A 19,712-nucleotide genomic window follows, 5' to 3' on the forward strand; every position below is an offset into this window, starting at 1 on the left:
AGGAGAATCCCCAGTCCAGCCTATAGCTAAGTGTGCATGTGGCTGATGCAGAGGAGGGTGAGGCTGGGGCATCACAGGAGAGATGACATGAGTGACTCACACACAGAGAAGACATGCAGTCCCATGCCTGCTGCTTTTCCTGTCTTCATCCATCCTCTGTCTCTCTGCACTGGTCTGGTCACACTGTAAACCCCTCCCCCATCTCTGGAGAGCCCCATTCATTACACTTACTGTAAAACACACTACCATAGGCCATAAACTGCTCAACTATAGAAAGGACAAGGATTCACACTGTTCAACTGAATGTAGGCAGACATAATGAAGAATTTAAATGTGAATGTTTTGGGTGGCTTATTATTTTCGGCCGGCATTGTGTGCAATATCTAGTCAAAGTTATATGATATGTGCACATATTGCAGTTAGCTACTGCTTGTTCTACTAAGTTCACATCTTTCTAGGACAACAGAATTGTTAACGATGCTCCAATGTAATTTAGAGGAAAAAACAACAAACATGGATTGTTTATGTCACTGCACAACTAGGTCTGCAGAAATCTGTTACATAAGATTTATTACAAACCAAAGTCAAACATTTAGGGTGCATTTTGCATGTATCATATTAAGTCACCTTGTCTGAGCATAATGTAAAACAATAGTGACTGACACAATGTTGGTTGCCTAGGGAAGTTAATCCTCTGTACACAGACCCTTATGATCCAGGGTGCAGACACTGTCCAGGAAAACACCCCTCTCAGTGCACTCGTAAACATTTAAGCTCCTTACTCCTTCAGGTTGGAAAGCATGGTTTTCAGGAGAAGCGCCAGACCTACACCCAAAGGAGCAGCTAAATATAGATCAGCATGTAGCTAGTGTGAATCCTCATTGAAAAGGGACATGTCTATACAATCCAGTGATGTTATTTTATCATATCATTTTAGGCTAACATTTTTCTGTCTAATTTTTTTATTGTTCAACATTTTACTACAAACCAAATCCACAAGGAGTTATTTGGCAAAGTTTTTTGTTATTTTAGGTTTTAGACTTTATGATGCAACTTGATACACATCTTTGTTTGGGAAGAGTATATTTGTGACAATTATGAGGAAATTGAAAGCTACTGTAAACTGTCATCGAATTAAAATTGACATTTAATAAAGTCTTAGCTCCTTCAGAAGGGTTATCTCTGTCTGACTCATGTAAACTAAATATTTCCAGTCATGTTTACAACCTTAAACTTCCACAAACCCAGGCAGATGATACACATGAGTAATTTGTCCTAAATTGAGAATGCAAGTACAGAGACAAAGCATTTTTGCAAGTGAACTAGTCCAACTAGATGCTAGGATAACAGGGCATAGGATGTGGTCAGCTGACTTTTAAAGGCATGTGGCACATTTGTGAAGCATCTAAAGACGTTTAACCTCATTGTAGCAACAGCCAGAAATAGCTATAGGCAAGTGCCACCGAGAAAAGAAATTCTGTCTGAGTCTGCAGTTTTACTTAAAAGTACGTTTTTGTATTTTCACATGATGTTCAATAAACACATACAAGTAAGAGTATTTTAAAGTGACAACCACCAACAGGGCACAGCTCTGTATAAATACAATACTGCTTTTACACAAAAAAAAGGTAACAGGAAACTGCAACTGGAGAGATTAATGTCAAAATGGACATGGAAGATGTTTTATCCATTATTCACAAATATGAGGTGATGTTATTTTGTGAAATGAACACATTACAGCAAATAGTCACTCAATTTCACCGATCATACAATAAGACCAACAATTACACCGGACATTTCACTACAGTATTCTTCTTCATTACAATATCCACAAATAGCTACACCTGTCAAACAATACAAAATACTTATTTATGGTCTGACAGACAGATTTTTTTTTTAAATTTTTTATTTGGCAGACTCTGAATTTATTGAACTGAAGCTCTTTCAGCTATTAAAAACAACAAATTCATGGGTTTCAGCTTCCCGTTTATAGACAACATTGTTTGACCCTTCACAAGAATTTTTTTAAATGCTATGGCAACTGTGCCAATTTTCCATCACTCTAAAACCCAAGGATTGACCTCAAAACACCTTTGTGAGATTTACATAATCTGCAAGTACAATTCTGTTTGTCTATAGTAAAAATGATAGACATTAAAACTTAAGTCAAGAGAATAGGTCACAGCAAACAAACAAGAGACCTCGGCTGCCTTGGTGCCTTGCTGAGATGGATTCCTTTTTCAAAATGAGTCTCCTCTTGGACTGCATATTACTAACATTTGTCTGCATGTACAGTAATGTGCATGCTGCTTTAGGAGGCCATGGTGTCCTGAAAGCCCCAGACTTCCAACAGTGACACCTGGAAGGTCTCCGCACACAGAGGAGGGTTGTCAAATGTGGCACAAGTTGCAGAGCGCCCATGGTTAAGCTCCGAGTCTATGTACAGTGCATTACCCTCACCTCCACCTGGTCAGAAACAAAAGCATAAGAATTAGCTTCTTATAATATGGTATAATGGTACTATACGCTGCTTACTCACCTATTATAATAGAATCAAAGTTTCCAGCCATGAACATGGAAGTATTTTTGGAGGTGAGGTTGAAGTGTCGAGTAGACAGAAAAGGAGACAGTTCCCCAGCAGGCTTCTCTGGCTGCTGCAGGTTATTGCTGTCTTGGCCCTCAGTCGCAGCAGAGTTGTCCTCGCCTTGAGTCTTTAAAGAAGAAGCTAATTCAGGATGGCGGATAACCACCCACTCATAGCGCTCCATCTCTGGCTTTAACTGGAGAGGTAAACAAACAGAGTCAAAGCTACAGTTTAAGTAATTAGTATGAGTGCAGCCTTTGAGAAAATATTATGAGCAAACAAGTTCTTACAATTTTGGTGATCCCATACAGAAGCATGCTTAAACAAATTTTGCTGCATATACGTTTAGGTTATTTGGGGTTTTCTAGTTGACCTCATAACAGGCCCACTGTCGATTGTGGCTTATCTTACAGGAGTTTCTGTCTGTGTCGCTGTGCAAGAGGAGGGTGTTTCTATGGTGCACACGCAGCCTACAACTGCTCAGCACCACCAATAAATAATTAACACAGGAGGCTCCACAGTTAGTGTGGAGCTGCTCTGTTTGGATCAAGTGCTTTGCAAACTCATGTGAGCATGAACAGTGGCATGGGAGCTTTTTCTGCAAAAAAATACACTGCAAGGTGAGTGTAGTGGCCTGTGACCTTCTGACAAAGAAGCAGGCCAGTAGAACCAATGACCCATCAGGACACACAAGTTAAGTGTGTATGGCTCCCTCTGGTGGCTAAATCCCAGTATTAAAAGGAATAAAAGGAGTTCTAGCATATTAAATACTAAATGAGCATGAACCAACCTTAAAAACAAAGCACTCTCCAGTTCCAAAGAAGCTCAGTTTATTACCCCCTCTCTTGCGCTCCTCCCAGTCTGTGGACAGAAAGGCTCCACACACCTGAAGAAAACGGATAGTAAAGAGATAGTACTCAATGTAAGCCATTATATGTAAAAAAATTTGCCAAAACTCTCTAAAGAAGCAATATGGTGTCCTACATCGCCATCTGTTGTCCGGATGAGGAGTAAAGTGGGTTCATAGCCTTCAGAGTGGGAGTAGAACCTGCAACAAAAGTGAATGTGTTATAGTCCAGTTTTGAAACAACCTTTTCTGAAGTGAGTCCTGGTTTGTTTGTACCTGGTCAAGCTGCAGCCATGAGTAGAAGTAGTGAAGAGAAGCTGTGGTTGGCAAAGGGCAAACCGCTCAGGGATCCACGACCAGATGTCCCGCATTTCCTTGGCACTCACGATCTCCGAGGAAAATGTGTCAGGGTTAAGGGCCAACTGCACGTTCCGTCTTCAGCATCAGCAAGAGACACACAGGCATATTCAAACAGTGTTAATTAGTGATGCTCCCTGGTAATTATGAGTGAATATAATTAACACTACTCTTTGAAAATTGAAAGATGACAAAGATATGGTGATGGAAAAATAAAATAAAACCCACCTAGAACTGTACAAAGAGGAAAATGTTGCAAACACAGAAGAAGATGAAGACGGTGAATGTGAAAAGAAACAAAACAGAACACAAAACAGAACAGAAAAATGAGACACACTAAAATAAAATATGTTTAGATATAAACATTATGCTGTATAACTAAAATATTACATTAGTCAAAGAAGGTCCTTCTGATTTGAGTTGCATTTGAGTTGTTCCTATCATATTTCTATCATTTTTTGCATTTGACAGACACATGATGCTAAATGTAAAATGTATGATTTACATTCTGTAAATGTACGATTTTATATTTACAGAATGTATGCATTGTTTATGTTGTGAGCACTACTATACCAAACAGTGAAGGAGGACCAGCATTCCTTAAATACCACATTTATGGTAAAGATTTCATTCATGATCATTTCAATCTGATCAAACAATATGAAACATTTAGTGTTGTGTACCGTTTCTGTTTGACAGTGATGCCTTTCTGCTGCAGGGACTTCTCATTGGTGAGCTGGAGCAAGGTGATCTCTTTACGGCTGAACAGTCGAATGGTGAAGGCCTTCTCCAACAGCTTCTCCGGACTCACAGTGGAGCCAATACCCTTTACAAAGGCCTGGATTTCAGCTCGCACCTTTTCTGGATCCTGAGGAGGCTGAACTGCTTGGCTATTCTGGCCACTAGCCTTGTGCTTACGATAGAATTTTAGCAGCGCGATAGCCACACGGTACAGCACCTTGTAGCCCTCCACAAGGTAAACATCCAGTACTCGGACAGCGTGGCTGAAGGGGAGGTCGCCCAGGATCCATCGCTGCCATTCACAGTACACCTCCTGCACATCCTGAGCCGTAGCCAGAATTATCTTGTGCGCTGGTGCACAGTACTTATTGGCCAAATCACTAAAAGTCATGCAGCTAGATTCATAAGCCAAAAATGTTTGGTCCATCAGTCTTTTCCCAGGCTCATTACAGGCAAGTATACGACTGACATGCTCAAAACACTGAGCCTCGTCTTTACTGAAGTGGAGCAGTAATGCTGTGACTGCTGGGAGAGAGGGGCAGTGGGAGATGTCTGGAAACTGTCCCGCCAAACAGTTCATAATCTGATGGGCTGAATCTACAGCCTCTGGCTTGAGGCAGTACTTGGGCACTGGGTTTCCATCCACAAACTCCGGCAGGGGGATGTGGGCAGAGGGTTTCTTAGAACCTGCATTTTTCATAATGTCCTTGTACACTTCTGCATCGGGAGTGACCGTACGACAGGGGATGGCTTTGATGAGCTGTTGGTAGACCTGCGCTCGAAGTTTGTGGTTTTTAGCCCAGTACCCTTGACGGGCCATCTGCTTAAACTCCTTTAGGTCTTTGCAGTCAACCTTTGTGGGACCACTGCTCTTGGCCAGGTCCCCCATTTGAGCCCAGTCCACAAAGCTGCCATATTCCTCCTCAGCCATGATGTACACACAATTAATTAGAAATGTACTGCCTTATTACAGACTTCCACACAAAAGATCAGTTATGACATTTTAACTCCCCATTGTGATTCCTGAAAAACAGAAAAAAAATAGAGGCATTTTAAATGTATAAGCTAAATATAAAAGCCACAGGAAAGAAGCCTTGATAAAAGATAGTCACACCAAACAAGCGTGTATCTGGTGTGTGAATTATCTAAAGGAAGTTTTAATCCAATTACTGTAAGACATGAATAGAACACAGCAACAAGGCATCTGAGTAAATGCCTTATGACCAATATAAAAACGACTTCAGATGACCATTCAGGAACACAAATTATGGGAAGATGTAATTGACCGGGCACTGGTCTGCATTAAACATTGTGATAAACAAGTCTCAACAACTTTCAATAACTTTCATTTACAGTGTGCAGTTTACATCAATTTGTGTTGTACAGTCACATGAGATACAGTGTCCTACATTATACAACATGTCACTTTGAAGCAATAGCAGCCATAAAAATCATGCTACAATATTTTAACAGGTCACATGTCAGCATAATAAAATCTGTGCCAACAATAACACTGTTAGAAAGACACCACACAAAGCAAAAGAATATCTGACGTGTCCTACAGTAGCTGTCGTTTTCTAAAATGAAAAGGATCAATCCTTCAGTGCAAAGGTGAACACATTGGGTGTGGTGGTGCATAGCCTCCATGTTTCCCCATGTCCAATTATAAACACATAAAATGGCATCACAGCAGGTGACAGGCTTCAATTCTGCTTAGGTTAAATTAGATCCTATTATGAACACTCAGCAAATAATTTAATTAATGTTCAGGCTTAAGTAAAAGCATGTAAAACACGTTCAACAAATCGCGCATGTGTCATTTGTTAGCTAATGCTTAACTTCAAATTAACAAGAAATCGTGTATTGTTCCTTTAAAATCAGTGCTAACACAGAACACTCTTAAATAGCTAACGTTAGCTTAGCGTCCAGCTACTGCCAGCTCCTGTCACAGTGAAAGTGAAGCCCTGCAGCCGCACCAACCAGGTACAAAACACACTAAATCTGATACAAAACCACCAACATCATGTTTTTAACATGCACTTTATGTATGCGCATGTTGTTCGTCCCAGGAATTATTTTACTATCAATGAATAGCTACGCGGTCTTGCAGACAGGCGGATGAGGTGATCTGATCTGATATTTCTGCGATACTGTATGGAAAAAAAAGCGTTTAACACAGAAAGCCCAACAGCATGCAACCGATAACAAAAAATATAAGCAATCAGTACATTGTTGCCATAAAAAATGATATGACAGTATTCTTACTTGAATGGGAAGAGATCTCAAGACGTGCAGAAGGATTCGTCTGAAGTTGTGTGGCGCATGCGCAGTGCTTTCTGCCGGAGCTTGCTCTGCCCATGTGCTGCTGTGCATCCTGTGCATCCTGTCAGGGGGCTCAGGTGGGCTCAGAGTCAGCTCATGGACTAAATATAGATCTGTGGCCTATGCATGGGTCTTGGTCTCTTCAAATTTACTGCATTCAATTGAAAGAATCACGTTTATGATGTCAACAGTATTTGTATGACTTGTCTTGTGTGTTTTAAAAATATGTTACATTTCTTCACTTTATCTTTTTTTCTCCTGTCTACAGACTATTTGCTTAATACTGGTTGGTGTTCTGGCAGACAGGAAGTGCCCATATCTGAACAAACCCTGTCTTTATCCCACACTCAAAGCAACCACCGTACTCCCACATGACAGTGGTTACGGCTAATTCAATTGTGCATCCCAGAACAAATCAGTAAAATGTTGTTTAGCTTCAGCTGTGATCCCGTCAGCTCATACAGTAACGATAGTATCATGTCTCTACTCTGCTTGTGACATAGAGCGACATTCTTAATTGCTTAATTGCAGGTTTATTTTTACACCCAGGTCAGATGTAATAGGCTATAGTGAGTATAAGAAGGGGTAGAAGTGCCACATGACTCTATCGGTAGAGCGTCCTTAACAGTGATTCCTATCTCGTTGATTTGATGCCAGCTGATCACCTCCAGACTGAATCAATGTATCTGTCCTCCTTCATTTGTGTGTCAGACAGATGGGAGCAAAGCCAGTAAGCTGTAGCTCCTTATGGACATTTGAGCTCATCCAATCCATCCTCTTCATCTGTGACATCCGCAAGCAACCTCATACAGTAAGCCCCTCCCACTCACACTAACATTACATCACTCACTGCAAATGTGCAATCAGAACTGAATAGGGATTATTTATAGACATTTATATTACAATAAGAACATCATTTTGCATGTAGTCTGATTCGACCAGCGAGTTCTATAGAAAGAGGCCGGTACATTAAAACACTGTATGTGAAAGGAGAAGCTAGTCTTAACTATAAACATGTTCACTAAAAACAAATAAGTGGATAAGTATGTTGACATGACAGGCGCAGTTAGTTTGCACTGTGTCTTTGACCTTACTGTCATTCTTCTTACTCCCGGTTTACCTCCAGTGACTTGATGTGTTCTGATAAGAAGGATCAACACACTTGAAGTTCATGAGTGCATCAGCTTAGAAATATACTGTCCCCATCTCATTCATAAAATTATATTAAGCAATGCACAGATTAGTCAACGCCAGATTTAATTTTATTTTTGGATAATCTGATTTTAAAGGTGCACTATGTAATTTTTCAGGTGGCGTGCATGCCTCCAGCTTATTTCCATGGAGATGTAATTGCTTTTAATACAGTGAACATGCTGTATGGTTGGTAACATGCTGAATGTGCTATCTAAAATAATATACACAAAAGCAGTTATTATGTATTCTTTTAACATGGGTTGTTTTCATTTGTGTGAAGTATTCTTGGTTGACTGTCTCTTGCTCCTTGCATGCAGGAGATGGCCTAAGCGAGTTAGTGAGGTTGACGCTCTTGGCACACTGATGGCCCAGCTAATGATCTTCACACGCAGCGTCACAGTGTCTCCTTTATTAGCAGCCATGGATTTAATTTGTGTTCTGGTAAGTCTTTATAGGCATGTGATAGCCTTATAATTTTGTTTATTTTCTTTATTGTGATTGCTAGGATATAGAGCAATGTTTTTTACTATTTGTGAGAAGTGAATATATGGCTCCCTTGCAAAAAGTTACTGCGGATTAATGCTTTTTGTTATTGTTGTTGTTGTTTTTTTCAAAATGCACCTTTTTAATATTTTTATATCATATATATTTTACATCAGACAGACATGAAAGGATCTGTTCTATAGCATAGTGTTGTAATCTCACTTTATGCTATTGAAGTACACTTCCTTAAAATCTGATGCATGGGTAGAGATTTATAACTTAAACCTATACTTATCATTAATGCTTTCAGTGCTAGTTTGTTATTTACATTTGCATGACTTGAATATAACAATATAGCAATATGGTTATTTTATTTGAGTCTTAAGTATGTTGTTAATTACTTGCAGAAAATTACTACAAAAAAACCCCACAAGCAATCTGTTCATTATTGCACCCCAAGTTCTCCTGAGCAGAGTGAAAGAAGCTGTCACCCAATAGCGTGGGCTCCATTGTATCTGGGTGTGCCCTAAGCTGCGCTCTGTGTATTGTTTTCTTTAAAGGGGAGTCGGGTTACCCTGGCAACTGCATGATGCCATACCCAAAGGCCGTATATAAGACAGAGAAAAGGCCATGGTTGTAGACCCACAATGAATGGAGACAAGAAGAGGGAAACAAGAGGAGGGAGACAAGAATCCTCCACGGCCTGGACTTTATTTTCTTTCTTTAATTTTGTAAATGGTCCCATGGCTGTCCCATGGTTGCCATCCGTTTGGACTAGAAGAGACTAGAAGAGGTGAGGATTTGTATTAATTCACTTTGATTAACATATCAAGTCCATGCTCAAAGAAACTGTAATATGACCAAGCGTTTGAAGGGGTGTGTGTGTGTGTGTGTGTGTACAGGAGAGCAACAACTATTACATCTAAAGGAAAGATGAGTGTGATGCAGTGTGAAAAGTAGTATCTATGTTTGAGATGCATTTTGTGCAAAATGACTTAGGTTTAAAGGATCACCTATTTTGTATGTATTTCAGACTGACATCCACTGACACAGGGCCATGCGTGCTCCACTGCGACCACGGAGGTAAGACAGAGCATTAGCCACAACACAGCATGGTTCAAGATGAGACTTTATGTTACATAGGTAAAGTAAAAGTAACTAAAAGATTTGTATTTGGTTTACCAACTTCATTCTAATTCATTAAATTGGAAAATGCAGTGCAGAAAGTAATATAAGAGTTGGCAATTATAATTGTACTATGCAAATAAAGAGGCAACAGTACTACAAACATATTAGATTGATACTATGTTTGTAATTGGTTATAAAGTCATGATGAGCATAAGCACTTTTGATAAACGTCTGTGATGTAACAGTAATTTGATATGTGTGGCTCCCTCTAGTGGCTGCCTGCTGCTGTGCCTGTGTATGTCAGTGCTCACTCTGATGCTGCAGAGCTTTTGGGTTCCTCTGGAGATGGCGCCGGATGAACTGACTGGAAGGTCACTTGAAGGTCAAAGTAGGTTGCACTGTGCATAATAATTCAATAATTCAAAGGTATATGGTGTATTCCCATTAATGTGCCATACCATTTGATTTTCAAATAGTTACGTTACATTACATTTTATTTAAAGCTCCACTGTGTAATGTTTTAGCTACAACTAAAATAAAAGCATGTATTTTCATTAGGAATGTTTGTATTGCACTAAAAGCTTAGAAAAACATGCCTTACTGTGAGCAGGCGCGCAGTCAGATTCACAAACCTGACTCGTACTTGCTTTTTTCTAGTAGCAAGTTCAACTTACATTCAAAATATGTGTGGCTTTATCAATATTTATAAGTTCTGTCAGGTTGCTGAAAATAAAAGATGTAAGCTATTCTGTTAGAAAATGAACAAAATTCATTTTTCCGTGTTATCATCTGATTTGTTCGACATTCGATAAGCAGTGTCGACAAATTTGCCCAAAGTTATGTGATACTGTACATAAATCGTTGTGGGTCCACCAACACATGTGACTGTTGTGGCTCTGTGGTTGTGGTTTCTTCTTCCTGTGAAATACCTTTCTGAAGAAAGACAAGCTAGGAGACAATGTTATTCTTTCTTGGAACAACTTAATAAGCCTGTCTCACAACCAGCGTGAAGTTGTAACAGGAAACTAACTCCAGTCCATGTCTTTAATCTTTCATTAGCGGCGTGCTTAAGGTCCTTGTGGGCATGTAAACCTGCACATATCCGACTCTCAGCTGACCAAACAGCAAATTCTGACATCACCAGATAATATCAATAAGGTGGCTGTTATTGGTGCAAAATCAAGCCTGACTCCCCAAGTACCTAGAAAACACGGCCTTTTATATTAACAGGTGTAGCGATGTTTTAGTATGGTAATGTGCACTTAAGCATGTAACAGAGTGATTGCTCATGGTACGATGTTGTGTTTTGTAGGTCATGGTTTCCGTAGCCTGGCGCTCCAGCTCAAAGATTTGAACTCTCGGGTGAAGAAGCTCAGCAGAGACAGAGATGGCACCAGAGACGACCTGAGCATGCAGCTACAGAGGTCTCTGTTTTATATATTATTATGTGTACGAGTCTATCAATACATTGTGTTCATGCTCTAGAATTTGTTGATGTCATAATTTCAGATGGGCGGTCAGGGGCTATGTAACTGTATGAAAAAAATCTTATGATCCACTAATGTTGTTTCATGTGTATGGCTAGTAATTAGCAAGATATTAACCATAAACTAGGACAACGTCTCCAATAATGACAAACACTATCCACTATACAGTTCCAGCTGTCATGTGATGTCATGTGAATGCAAGCTGTATACAGATTAAAGGTTGTTGTATTATTGTAGTTTCAGGAAAGACCAGCAGGGGTTGGCACGTTTGGTTGAGCGGGAGATGAAGAGAGTGTTTCAGAAAATTGATCAGCTCAACCATCAACATGAGCAGCGTCAGGACACAGCTCTGTCCCAGGACCAGCATAAAACACAGGCAGGTAAAAAACATACCCAAAATATAGGCTTATGTATCGCTTGTCTAAACACTAAACGACAATATACCTTACCCGTGGATGGGAGGTAATTGCAAAAAAGTTATATTAACATTAGGGGAAACTAATGCAGTTCCTATGATGTGGTTAACTGAACTGATATATTGCATATGGAGAATATCTGTTATACTTTGGAGGATAAAGTTGACTGTTTTGTCAAGATTTAGCAACGTTTCTCACATCACTTAACAAAATATAATACTCACATAAGAACTTTTTTATATGCCATCACACATTTATTTAGATTTTTTTCTCCCAATGTGGCTTTGTGTATTTTTACTGCCCTTATACATTTTTTTTGTTTTTGTTATAAACAAACAAAAAAACATATTTGTCAAAAAAAACAAAAAAAAACAGAGAATCCAATCGGCAACCTTTCACTTTGTGGGCGAACGTCTATGCCAGCTGAGCTACTCCACACAAATGAGGAGAATCCGGTGTTTTGCATCTACTCTCTCAACAACTGCATGTTTGGACCCCAGACTCATAAAACCGTTCAAGTCTATTCTACACGGAAAAATTGGAAAAAAATCAATTAATCAGTTTAGTTCCATTGCAAATAATGTCTGCTGACTGTGACATCAGATTAATTTGCAATCAAAGAGATTCATTGTCAGAACTGATGTTTAGACTTAAGGGCTTGTTCCAGTCATTACACACTTAACCACCAGTCCAGCCAAATCAAATGCCCTCCAAATGCTCCATGTTGTCAGCTCCAATAACTTGCTGATGCAGTGATTTTGTGTGGTCGCGCGCCGTGGTCAAGACTTACACTTAAAACCGTCCATGCAGTTCATAGCCCCATTCGAGGTTAACCACACATTGAAGTTAACAAGCTGTGATAAGGGAGGGCACCGGCGCGGGTGCTTATGTGGATAAAGTCCTCAAATAGACGTTTTATAAGTCCCACTGAACTGCTAAGAGGTGTCAAGAAAGAGAGGGAGTGTGTGTTTTGGTCTGCGCTGATAAAAACAAAATGTATACACACATAAATCAAACGTTAAAGGTCCACTTGTGATTTCACCTGCTTGTCTTCAAAACCAGACCAACAAAAAATAAATACCAGACCAAATTATAGGTCAGATCTGTGGAGAGAAGGAATGCCTGATTTCACAGCAGTAAAAAAACCCACCAGTGATAGAATACACGTAAGACAGAGACGGGGGCAACTGGGGCACTCAAAAAGGACAACGCCATGCTGGACCATTCCAAGACAGAGAAAAGTTACATAGTGCACCTTTACCACCCACTCATATTACCTCATCCCTATAAAACAGGAATTACCCATAAGTCCTGTCACCAGCTTGTCCCCTCTGTTGTTACTCCTCTGTTTTTGGTCACTATTCACACCTCAGATGTTTTCCTGTTCTGGCGCTTCCGACTTTACGAGGTTGTTTTACACAGTTTGGGCCTGTGTGCTTTGGCCCGGGTTGCCATTGTAAAAGGGAGATGTTTGGGAAGAGGCGTGTGGCTTAGGTGGGTGTGAGGCCATGTGCAGTAGTGTTAATACAGATGAATGAAGCTGGAGTTGGGCTTACGGTAAAAGGTCTCTGACAAAAATATTGACCGCTCCCTTAATGCTTAAAATTATATTATTATTGTGAATGGTAGAAACAGCATTACTAGTCTTCATTATTACCTTAAATACCATTGTTTATTTAAAAAGTGGAATGTAACTATGTAACTTTTTTGGTGAAGGGATTTTATTGCTTTGTATGGAATGTTCCACAGTATGGCATTATGCTTATATAGCTCCATGGAAACAAGCAGGAGATGCCACTAGACCAATTTATAAGTTACATCTGAAAGGTGACTCCGCTCACTGCATGTTTTAGATGTTTATTAGCCATTAGAATATTCATGACTGGATAAATGCATGTTAAAAAGTTTAATATCATATTGTGTAACATTCCAGGGAAAGCAGTAACATCTTCATAGTTTCTGACCCCCACCAGAAAAGTTACATAGTGCTCCTTTAATGTGAAAAATATACTGTAAAAAAAAGTTCAAGGACAAAATATCTTGTTATTTATCATCAGAGCCCACTGAAAACTGTAAAGTGCCATTGGACCCCACTTTTCCACTTTGTGCGGACAAAATGGAGGTAAGATATAGAAAAAGTGTACTGTAAATATTTAGAGGGGAATTGCCTTGATCTGAATGTCGGCTTATTGACGCTTGCAGTTTCTTCGGTTACACTGGAAGACAGACCCATGCTATGCCTTTTATGGTGTTGATGGCTCCACCTGCTCTTTACTAAAGTACCTCAGCCAAACTGAGGACTTCTGCCCCCTACAGGCTGGTCTCAACCACACCGCCCCAGCATGGCATCAAACACCCCGCTCACATTCAGAGAAGGTACAATATACAATGAATATATATCTACTTTTCTACATTTATACATTTGTAACTGTGTATATTGTTCACAGGCTGAAATACGTACAAGTCTAGCTCCATTGTCTGAAAGCATCACAAACAGCAGCAGTCCTGGATTAAAGTTCATCCGGGCCAGAGTGCAGAGGATGGAGCAGAGGTGGATCCGGGCTGGTCTCAACTTGAGCCGGAGGAGCAACATCACAGTGTCCAGGAAACTCAGGGTACAGGGTGGCTATTGTTATTTTTATGTGCATGGATGGAGTTTAACATAAGATAAGATATGCCTTTATTAGTCCCACAGTGATGAAATTCCATGCTAACTTTATATTTATATAAGCAGTGTTGGGTATCTGTACAATTACTAATTAGTAGTGGTAGTGGCATTAACCTTCTGTCTGTCTTGCACTTCCATCATAGGTATTGTTGTTGCTAAAAAAAACCCACACAAATAAAAATAAAGTTAAAACATGTGACCAGGGTTTCCTCTCCCTTGCTCACACCTGTAATCTGCCCTGGCAATGAAAGAAATTGAAATTGAGTTTATTTAGTATGGGTTTACAATTAATTTAAAATCAATTTCAATACCTCTTTTGGCCTGCAGGTGCTGCTGTATCCTGGCACTCTGGCTGGGAGTCTTGGGCAGAGATTTGAAGCCATGGTGGAGAGAGGGGGGCCTTTGGGAGAGCTGGTCCAGTGGGCAGACCTGAGTGCCAGTCTGACCGTGCTGGGCCACAATGTGACCCTGACCACGTCCCAGCACCTCCTCCACAGGTTACGGCTGCTCTATGAGTGCAAATGAAGCAGTGACTTCTGGGAATGCTAAATGTTTGTGTCCAGTTTGATAGGTGCTGCTCCGGGCCGAGGCAGCTGTCCCATACAGAGACCTCTGACATTTGACCTCATCTATACTGACTACCATGGCCTGGCACATCTACAAGGAGCAATGGGAATAGCTTTTCGGCATTATCAGTACGGGGCTTTGTAACGTAACACATGACACAAAGGCAGAGGTGGAGGAGGAAGAGTAAGAGTAAGAGTGACTGCCGTGACGTAACAACAGACTTATGATTCAAAGGACAGACCACAAAGATGAAAAAAACATGTCAGGAGGAGAGGTACAAGAAATACAATTGTTTCAAACATTTAGTATAGTCAACATAACGTTCTTGTCACTTGTAGACTTACTCACAGTGGGGAACAATAACCAAAACCTTTACTCCACAGTACTATGTAGTACTATACTGTATATACTGTATATAAAACATATAATACTCAAATAGGAATAAAAGTACAAGTAAAAAGTTATTCAAGTAAGTGTAACTGAGTGCTACCCACCTCTGCACAAAGGTTGCTTCCACTTTTCTTAGGAAATGATGTCGAATGTTTTTATTGTAGGTGTCGATACAGAATCCTGGACTCCTTTGGCACAGAACCTGCCTTTAACTTGGGGTCTTACGCTCGCAGTCGTGAAGACAAAACCCTATGGGGAAGCTGGGACCTGCACCCGCAACAGTATATGACCATGTTTCGTAAGTGTCACATTTTTACATAAACATAAGATCAAGCACACTTCTCACTGGCATATATTATCCCATCATAGCATTTGTATAGAATGAAGAGGAAATTCCAAGGTAAACCTTAACTAAGCGACAAGAATGAATGTTTTGCTCAGAATTTTCACAATCTTCTTTCCCAATGATAAATAGCTTTGTCCTGACAGGGTTTCCATACCAACACCTTGCATCCTGTCAGGGAGTTTACATTGTCTCAAGACGAGACCAAGCTGGGGCTCAATCTTCTACCCACTGCTTAAAATTTAAACTTTTTTGTCTTGCCAATTGCCAATTGGTTTGAATCAGAGGTTCTAACGTAGTTGTGAGTCTAAACAGCTGTTCCCAGGCAGGTCAGGCCAATAAATGTGGTCATTTCCTATAAGGTTTGATAAATTTTGATAATATCTTGGTCTTACACATTCCTGCATCTCTAATGTAAATACTTATCTCCCACACTTTGCACAGTTTGTCATTGACCAGCTGCCTTGTCAAGTCGTCTTACAAATGTTTAAATTCTACTTTTCTGCCATACTTCACTATACTAATTTCTTTTCATTTTATCTCACTTTATTGACAGCTCACACTCCGGATAATTCTTTCTTGGGCTTTGTGACCGAGGAGAGCTTGAAAGCTGAAGTCAAGAAAGAAGCAATGGATTCCTACAAGAAAGGCAATGTTGCAGTTGTGTATGCCAAACAAGAGTACATGTGGGAGGTAAAATACATTATTTTAGTCTTTGTATTTATATTGATTTGTATTTATATATGTATTTGAATTATTTCTTTGTGCTAATATTTTTAGGGCAAGTCTGATTATGTGAAAGTAATCAGTGAAGAATTTGAAATCCATGCCACAGTTTACAAGCGCCCAGGAATCCCATCCCAGTTACCCAGCTTTGTCATAAACCACGGCCTGTTGAGTCAGGACAACTTTGTACAACTTCTCCACAACGCCAAGGTGTCATATTGGTTATTCAATCTGATATAAGACATCAAGCTATTATTTGTAAATCAATATTTTTATTCAGGTTTTTGTAGGTCTGGGTTTCCCTTACGAAGGCCCAGCTCCTATTGAAGCTATAGCTATGGGCTGTGCCTTCATCCAGCCGCGATTCAAACCTCCCCACTCCTCCAAAAATAATAACTTTTATAAAGGGAAGCCAACTACTAGAAAGGTATGGCCAACCATCTACCCAATTTTATTGAGTTGCGGTTTGGTTCGTGATATAATTTGGTTTCACAGATCTCATCCCAGCATCCTTACGCTGAAGAGTTCATTGGAAAGCCTTATGTTTGGACTGTGGATGTGAATAACCGCACTGAAATACAGCAAGCAATACAGAACATTTTTCACACAGAGGTAGGTCAACTGTTTCAATGCATTACTATACATCACTATGGGCCAAAAAATTAGTCTACATATTTATTGTGTGTTTTTGCAGGTGCAACCGTTCACTCCACGAGAGTTCACCTGTGAGGGGATGCTGGAGAGGCTTCAGGCTTATATCACTCATCAGGTACATTAGGAACCAAATATGACATTGTTAGCTCAGGCTCTGGCTAAGTCCAACTTATTTTCTGCACATAAACCAAGTGTGTGGTACAAATACACTGCTTGGCCACAAAAAAAAGTCACCTCCAATAAGAAAGTCACACACTCTAATATTTGGTTGTTTGCCTTTAGCTTTGACGTATTTGCTCTGGCATTGTTTTGGTTTTACTTCTGCAATGTCACAAGATTTATTTCCATCCAGTGTTGCATTAATTTTTCACCAAGATGTTGCATTGATAATGGTCGAGTCTGACCGCAGCACAAAGCTTCTCCATCACATCCCAAAGATTCTCAATGGGGTTAAGGTCTGGACTCTGTGGTGGACAATCCATGTGTGAAAATGATGTCTCATGCTCCTGAACCAACTCTTTCACAATTTAAGCCCGATGAATCCTGGCATTGTCATCTTGGAACATGCCTGTGCCATCAGCCTGGTCATTCAGTATATTCAGGTGTCAGCTGACCTCATTCTTTGAGCACAGACTGTTGCTAAACCTAGACCTGACCCACTGTGACAACCTCAACCTATTTGCTTATTTAAATCCAGGTGGCGACTTTTATTTGTCCAGGCAGTGTATAATAGTTGTAGTACACATGCAAAAAATAAATAAAAAATATTTATTAAATTTGTATTTTTCAATTTAGAATTTCTGCAGTAAATCACTTCCTACATGGCCACCTAAAAGTGTTTTAAGGGTGCTGCTGAGTCCTTTGGGTGAGTCCTGTACAAACGTGTGCCGGCACTCCTCTCTTACATGTGAACCTGCATTATTTCATTATTTAAATAGTGCTGCCACATTCACCAGGTGAGAGCCCATAGGATACCAGATTTAAGTTATGTATGGTTATATGCTTACAGTGACGTTGTGTGTTGTAGTCTAAAGCTGAACTGCTCCAGTGTGAAGGCAGAGGTCAGTCACCTGTTCCCAGCCTACAATCCCTGGGGTCGACAGTGCCACCTGCAGTTGGAGCCTCTCCTGTTCAGCTGTGCAGGATCTGACCCCTCCTTCAGAAGACTGTGTCCATGCAGAGAGTACACGCCTGGACAAGTGGCACTGTGCCCGGGCTGCTCATAGCCAACACTGTTGACTCTGGATTCACAGGAAAGATAAGCATTCATTTTGTAAAAGGTCCAGTTCACACATCAACAACTTTATTTATGATTAATCTTAGTGAAAGGATGGACTGTTCGTGGCATAGTATTTATTATGTGTGCCTCATAGCAAGAATGTCTTGAGTTTTATTCCCAGACTAGTTGGGCCTTGCAGTGTGGAGTTTACATGTTCTCCTCATCTTTGCATCCTGTATATGGTTCGATTTCCTTTGTCACTGAAAGTAACGCAGAGGGAATATAGGATCCCCTTTGGGGCCAGGACTGAATTTCAGCCGCCTACCTGTTTAAATACAGGCAAAAAAGTTTAGATTGCACTTGATGTATAGTATTTGTGTTCATTAAGAAAGCCAATTACTTTTGCTAATTCATTTTAGATCCTTTTGCCATATCTAGTCCTCACGTCTCTTTAAACAAGTTGAGTTTAATTTTATTTTATTATTTTTTTCTGTAAGTGACTATGGCTGTCTTTTTACTAAGTCTACATACAAACATTAATTTTCATATGATTTCACTATTGATTTCATTATATCAGTCATTATTATGAGTTATTATGCCTCATTGTAATTATAATGTTGTATAATTTTCCATAAAATTAATAGAACGAGAAGCTATTGAATTTTTATATTCCTACCTTTGACGAGTCACAGTACATGGTCCTGCACTGCAGCCAACCACTGATTACTTTTGGCTGTTTTTGGGCGCTTCTGATGTGGAGAAATTTCACTCACTAAATAACTGAAACATTTGCATTGATATGCACCAGTGTTCTATGAAATCATTATTACATTCTTTAATTTTTCCCCATTGGGTTTGAGGTCATTTTAGGGCATTTGATGCTTTTAAATACAATTACTCGGGAAACTCTATTTAAATACCACGGTAACTATTATTACTCAAGTAACATTATATGACAAAGTAATCAATCAGTACTTTATGATAAAGCCACTGAAAGAGTGGATTGGCTGTTATTTTCTCTTCAGCATCTCAACCTCTAAACCAAGTGTCTTTGTCCATCTGGTTCATCCATTAATCTCAGTCTATAACTAGTCAATATAATATTACCAATACCACTATATACTACATACTACTCTTAGACCTATACAAAACTCACAGTCTGTTAAAGCACTTTATCACATGTTATCTTGTGAAACATGGCAGTACTTGTAGTTCTATATTAGTACAATATAAAACTACATGCTATTGATTTGACAGACAAACTATCAATGTATTACTGTGATCAGGCTTAAGGAGCAGCCCTCCACACTTTCCCCACTCTACAGAATGTATCCAGTATGTCTCCATGTATATGTTTAGTGCCCCTTCCTCAGAGTGGTCAGTGGTGCATGGGATTAGCGCTTATGGACCTCTCACTTGTGTGAATATGAGTCTCCCCTCAGAGGAGCACAGTGACAGCCTAACTGATGGGGCTCATTATCCAAACGAATCATGGATGACCTCCGCATGCCATTGGGAGCTCAGATCTCCATTATGTTGTCATATAAACCACTGCTTCCCAACTTTGGAAACCCCCATTAGTACAG

The 19,712-nt window shown here is 39.9% G+C and overlaps 2 protein-coding genes across 2 annotated transcripts; one reads left to right on the plus strand and one right to left on the minus strand.

The window, feature by feature from the left end:
• Positions 1 to 1,483: 1,483 nt before the first annotated feature.
• Positions 1,484 to 6,930, minus strand: tbc1d24 (TBC1 domain family, member 24). Its single transcript, XM_033985041.2, has 7 exons — positions 6,795 to 6,930; positions 4,472 to 5,552; positions 3,708 to 3,866; positions 3,569 to 3,632; positions 3,375 to 3,470; positions 2,540 to 2,780; positions 1,484 to 2,466 (listed from the first exon to the last, which is right to left on the minus strand). Exons 2-7 carry the CDS (start codon positions 5,458 to 5,460, stop codon positions 2,312 to 2,314), a joined length of 1,704 nt encoding a protein of 567 aa, XP_033840932.1. The 5' UTR covers positions 5,461 to 5,552; positions 6,795 to 6,930; the 3' UTR covers positions 1,484 to 2,311.
• A 2,633-nt stretch (positions 6,931 to 9,563) lies between these two features.
• On the plus strand, positions 9,564 to 18,133 carry LOC117387639 (alpha-1,6-mannosylglycoprotein 6-beta-N-acetylglucosaminyltransferase B-like). Its single transcript, XM_033985178.2, has 17 exons — positions 9,564 to 9,611; positions 9,929 to 10,044; positions 10,969 to 11,080; positions 11,381 to 11,523; positions 13,617 to 13,681; positions 13,762 to 13,935; positions 14,007 to 14,174; positions 14,555 to 14,724; positions 14,791 to 14,922; positions 15,349 to 15,482; positions 16,084 to 16,220; positions 16,308 to 16,463; positions 16,534 to 16,680; positions 16,749 to 16,865; positions 16,948 to 17,022; positions 17,703 to 17,863; positions 17,935 to 18,133. The coding sequence occupies exons 1-17, from the start codon at positions 9,586 to 9,588 to the stop codon at positions 18,131 to 18,133; spliced, it is 2,232 nt and encodes a 743-aa protein (XP_033841069.1). The 5' UTR covers positions 9,564 to 9,585.
• Positions 18,134 to 19,712: the final 1,579 nt, after the last annotated feature.

This window comes from Periophthalmus magnuspinnatus, chromosome 19, assembly GCF_009829125.3.
Source record: "Periophthalmus magnuspinnatus isolate fPerMag1 chromosome 19, fPerMag1.2.pri, whole genome shotgun sequence".
NCBI lineage: Eukaryota > Metazoa > Chordata > Actinopteri > Gobiiformes > Gobiidae > Periophthalmus > Periophthalmus magnuspinnatus.

What these genes read in the sequence shown, in the direction of transcription:
- tbc1d24 (XM_033985041.2), bottom strand. Translation starts at nt 5,460, where the DNA reads ATGGCTGAGGAGGAATATGGCAGCTTTGTGGACTGGGCTCAAATGGGG. An exon ending in GAGAGTGCTTTGTTTTTAAG is followed by an intron (nt 2,781 to 3,374) that starts GTTGGTTCATGC and finishes TTACCTCTCCAG; the next exon opens with TTAAAGCCAGAGATGGAGCG. An exon ending in CTTTGATTCTATTATAATAG is followed by an intron (nt 2,467 to 2,539) that starts GTGAGTAAGCAG and finishes GTTTCTGACCAG; the next exon opens with GTGGAGGTGAGGGTAATGCA.
- LOC117387639 (XM_033985178.2), top strand. Translation starts at nt 9,586, where the DNA reads ATGCGTGCTCCACTGCGACCACGGAG. An exon ending in TTTGTGCGGACAAAATGGAG is followed by an intron (nt 13,682 to 13,761) that starts GTAAGATATAGA and finishes TGACGCTTGCAG; the next exon opens with TTTCTTCGGTTACACTGGAA. An exon ending in TCCCAGCACCTCCTCCACAG is followed by an intron (nt 14,725 to 14,790) that starts GTTACGGCTGCT and finishes GTTTGTGTCCAG; the next exon opens with TTTGATAGGTGCTGCTCCGG.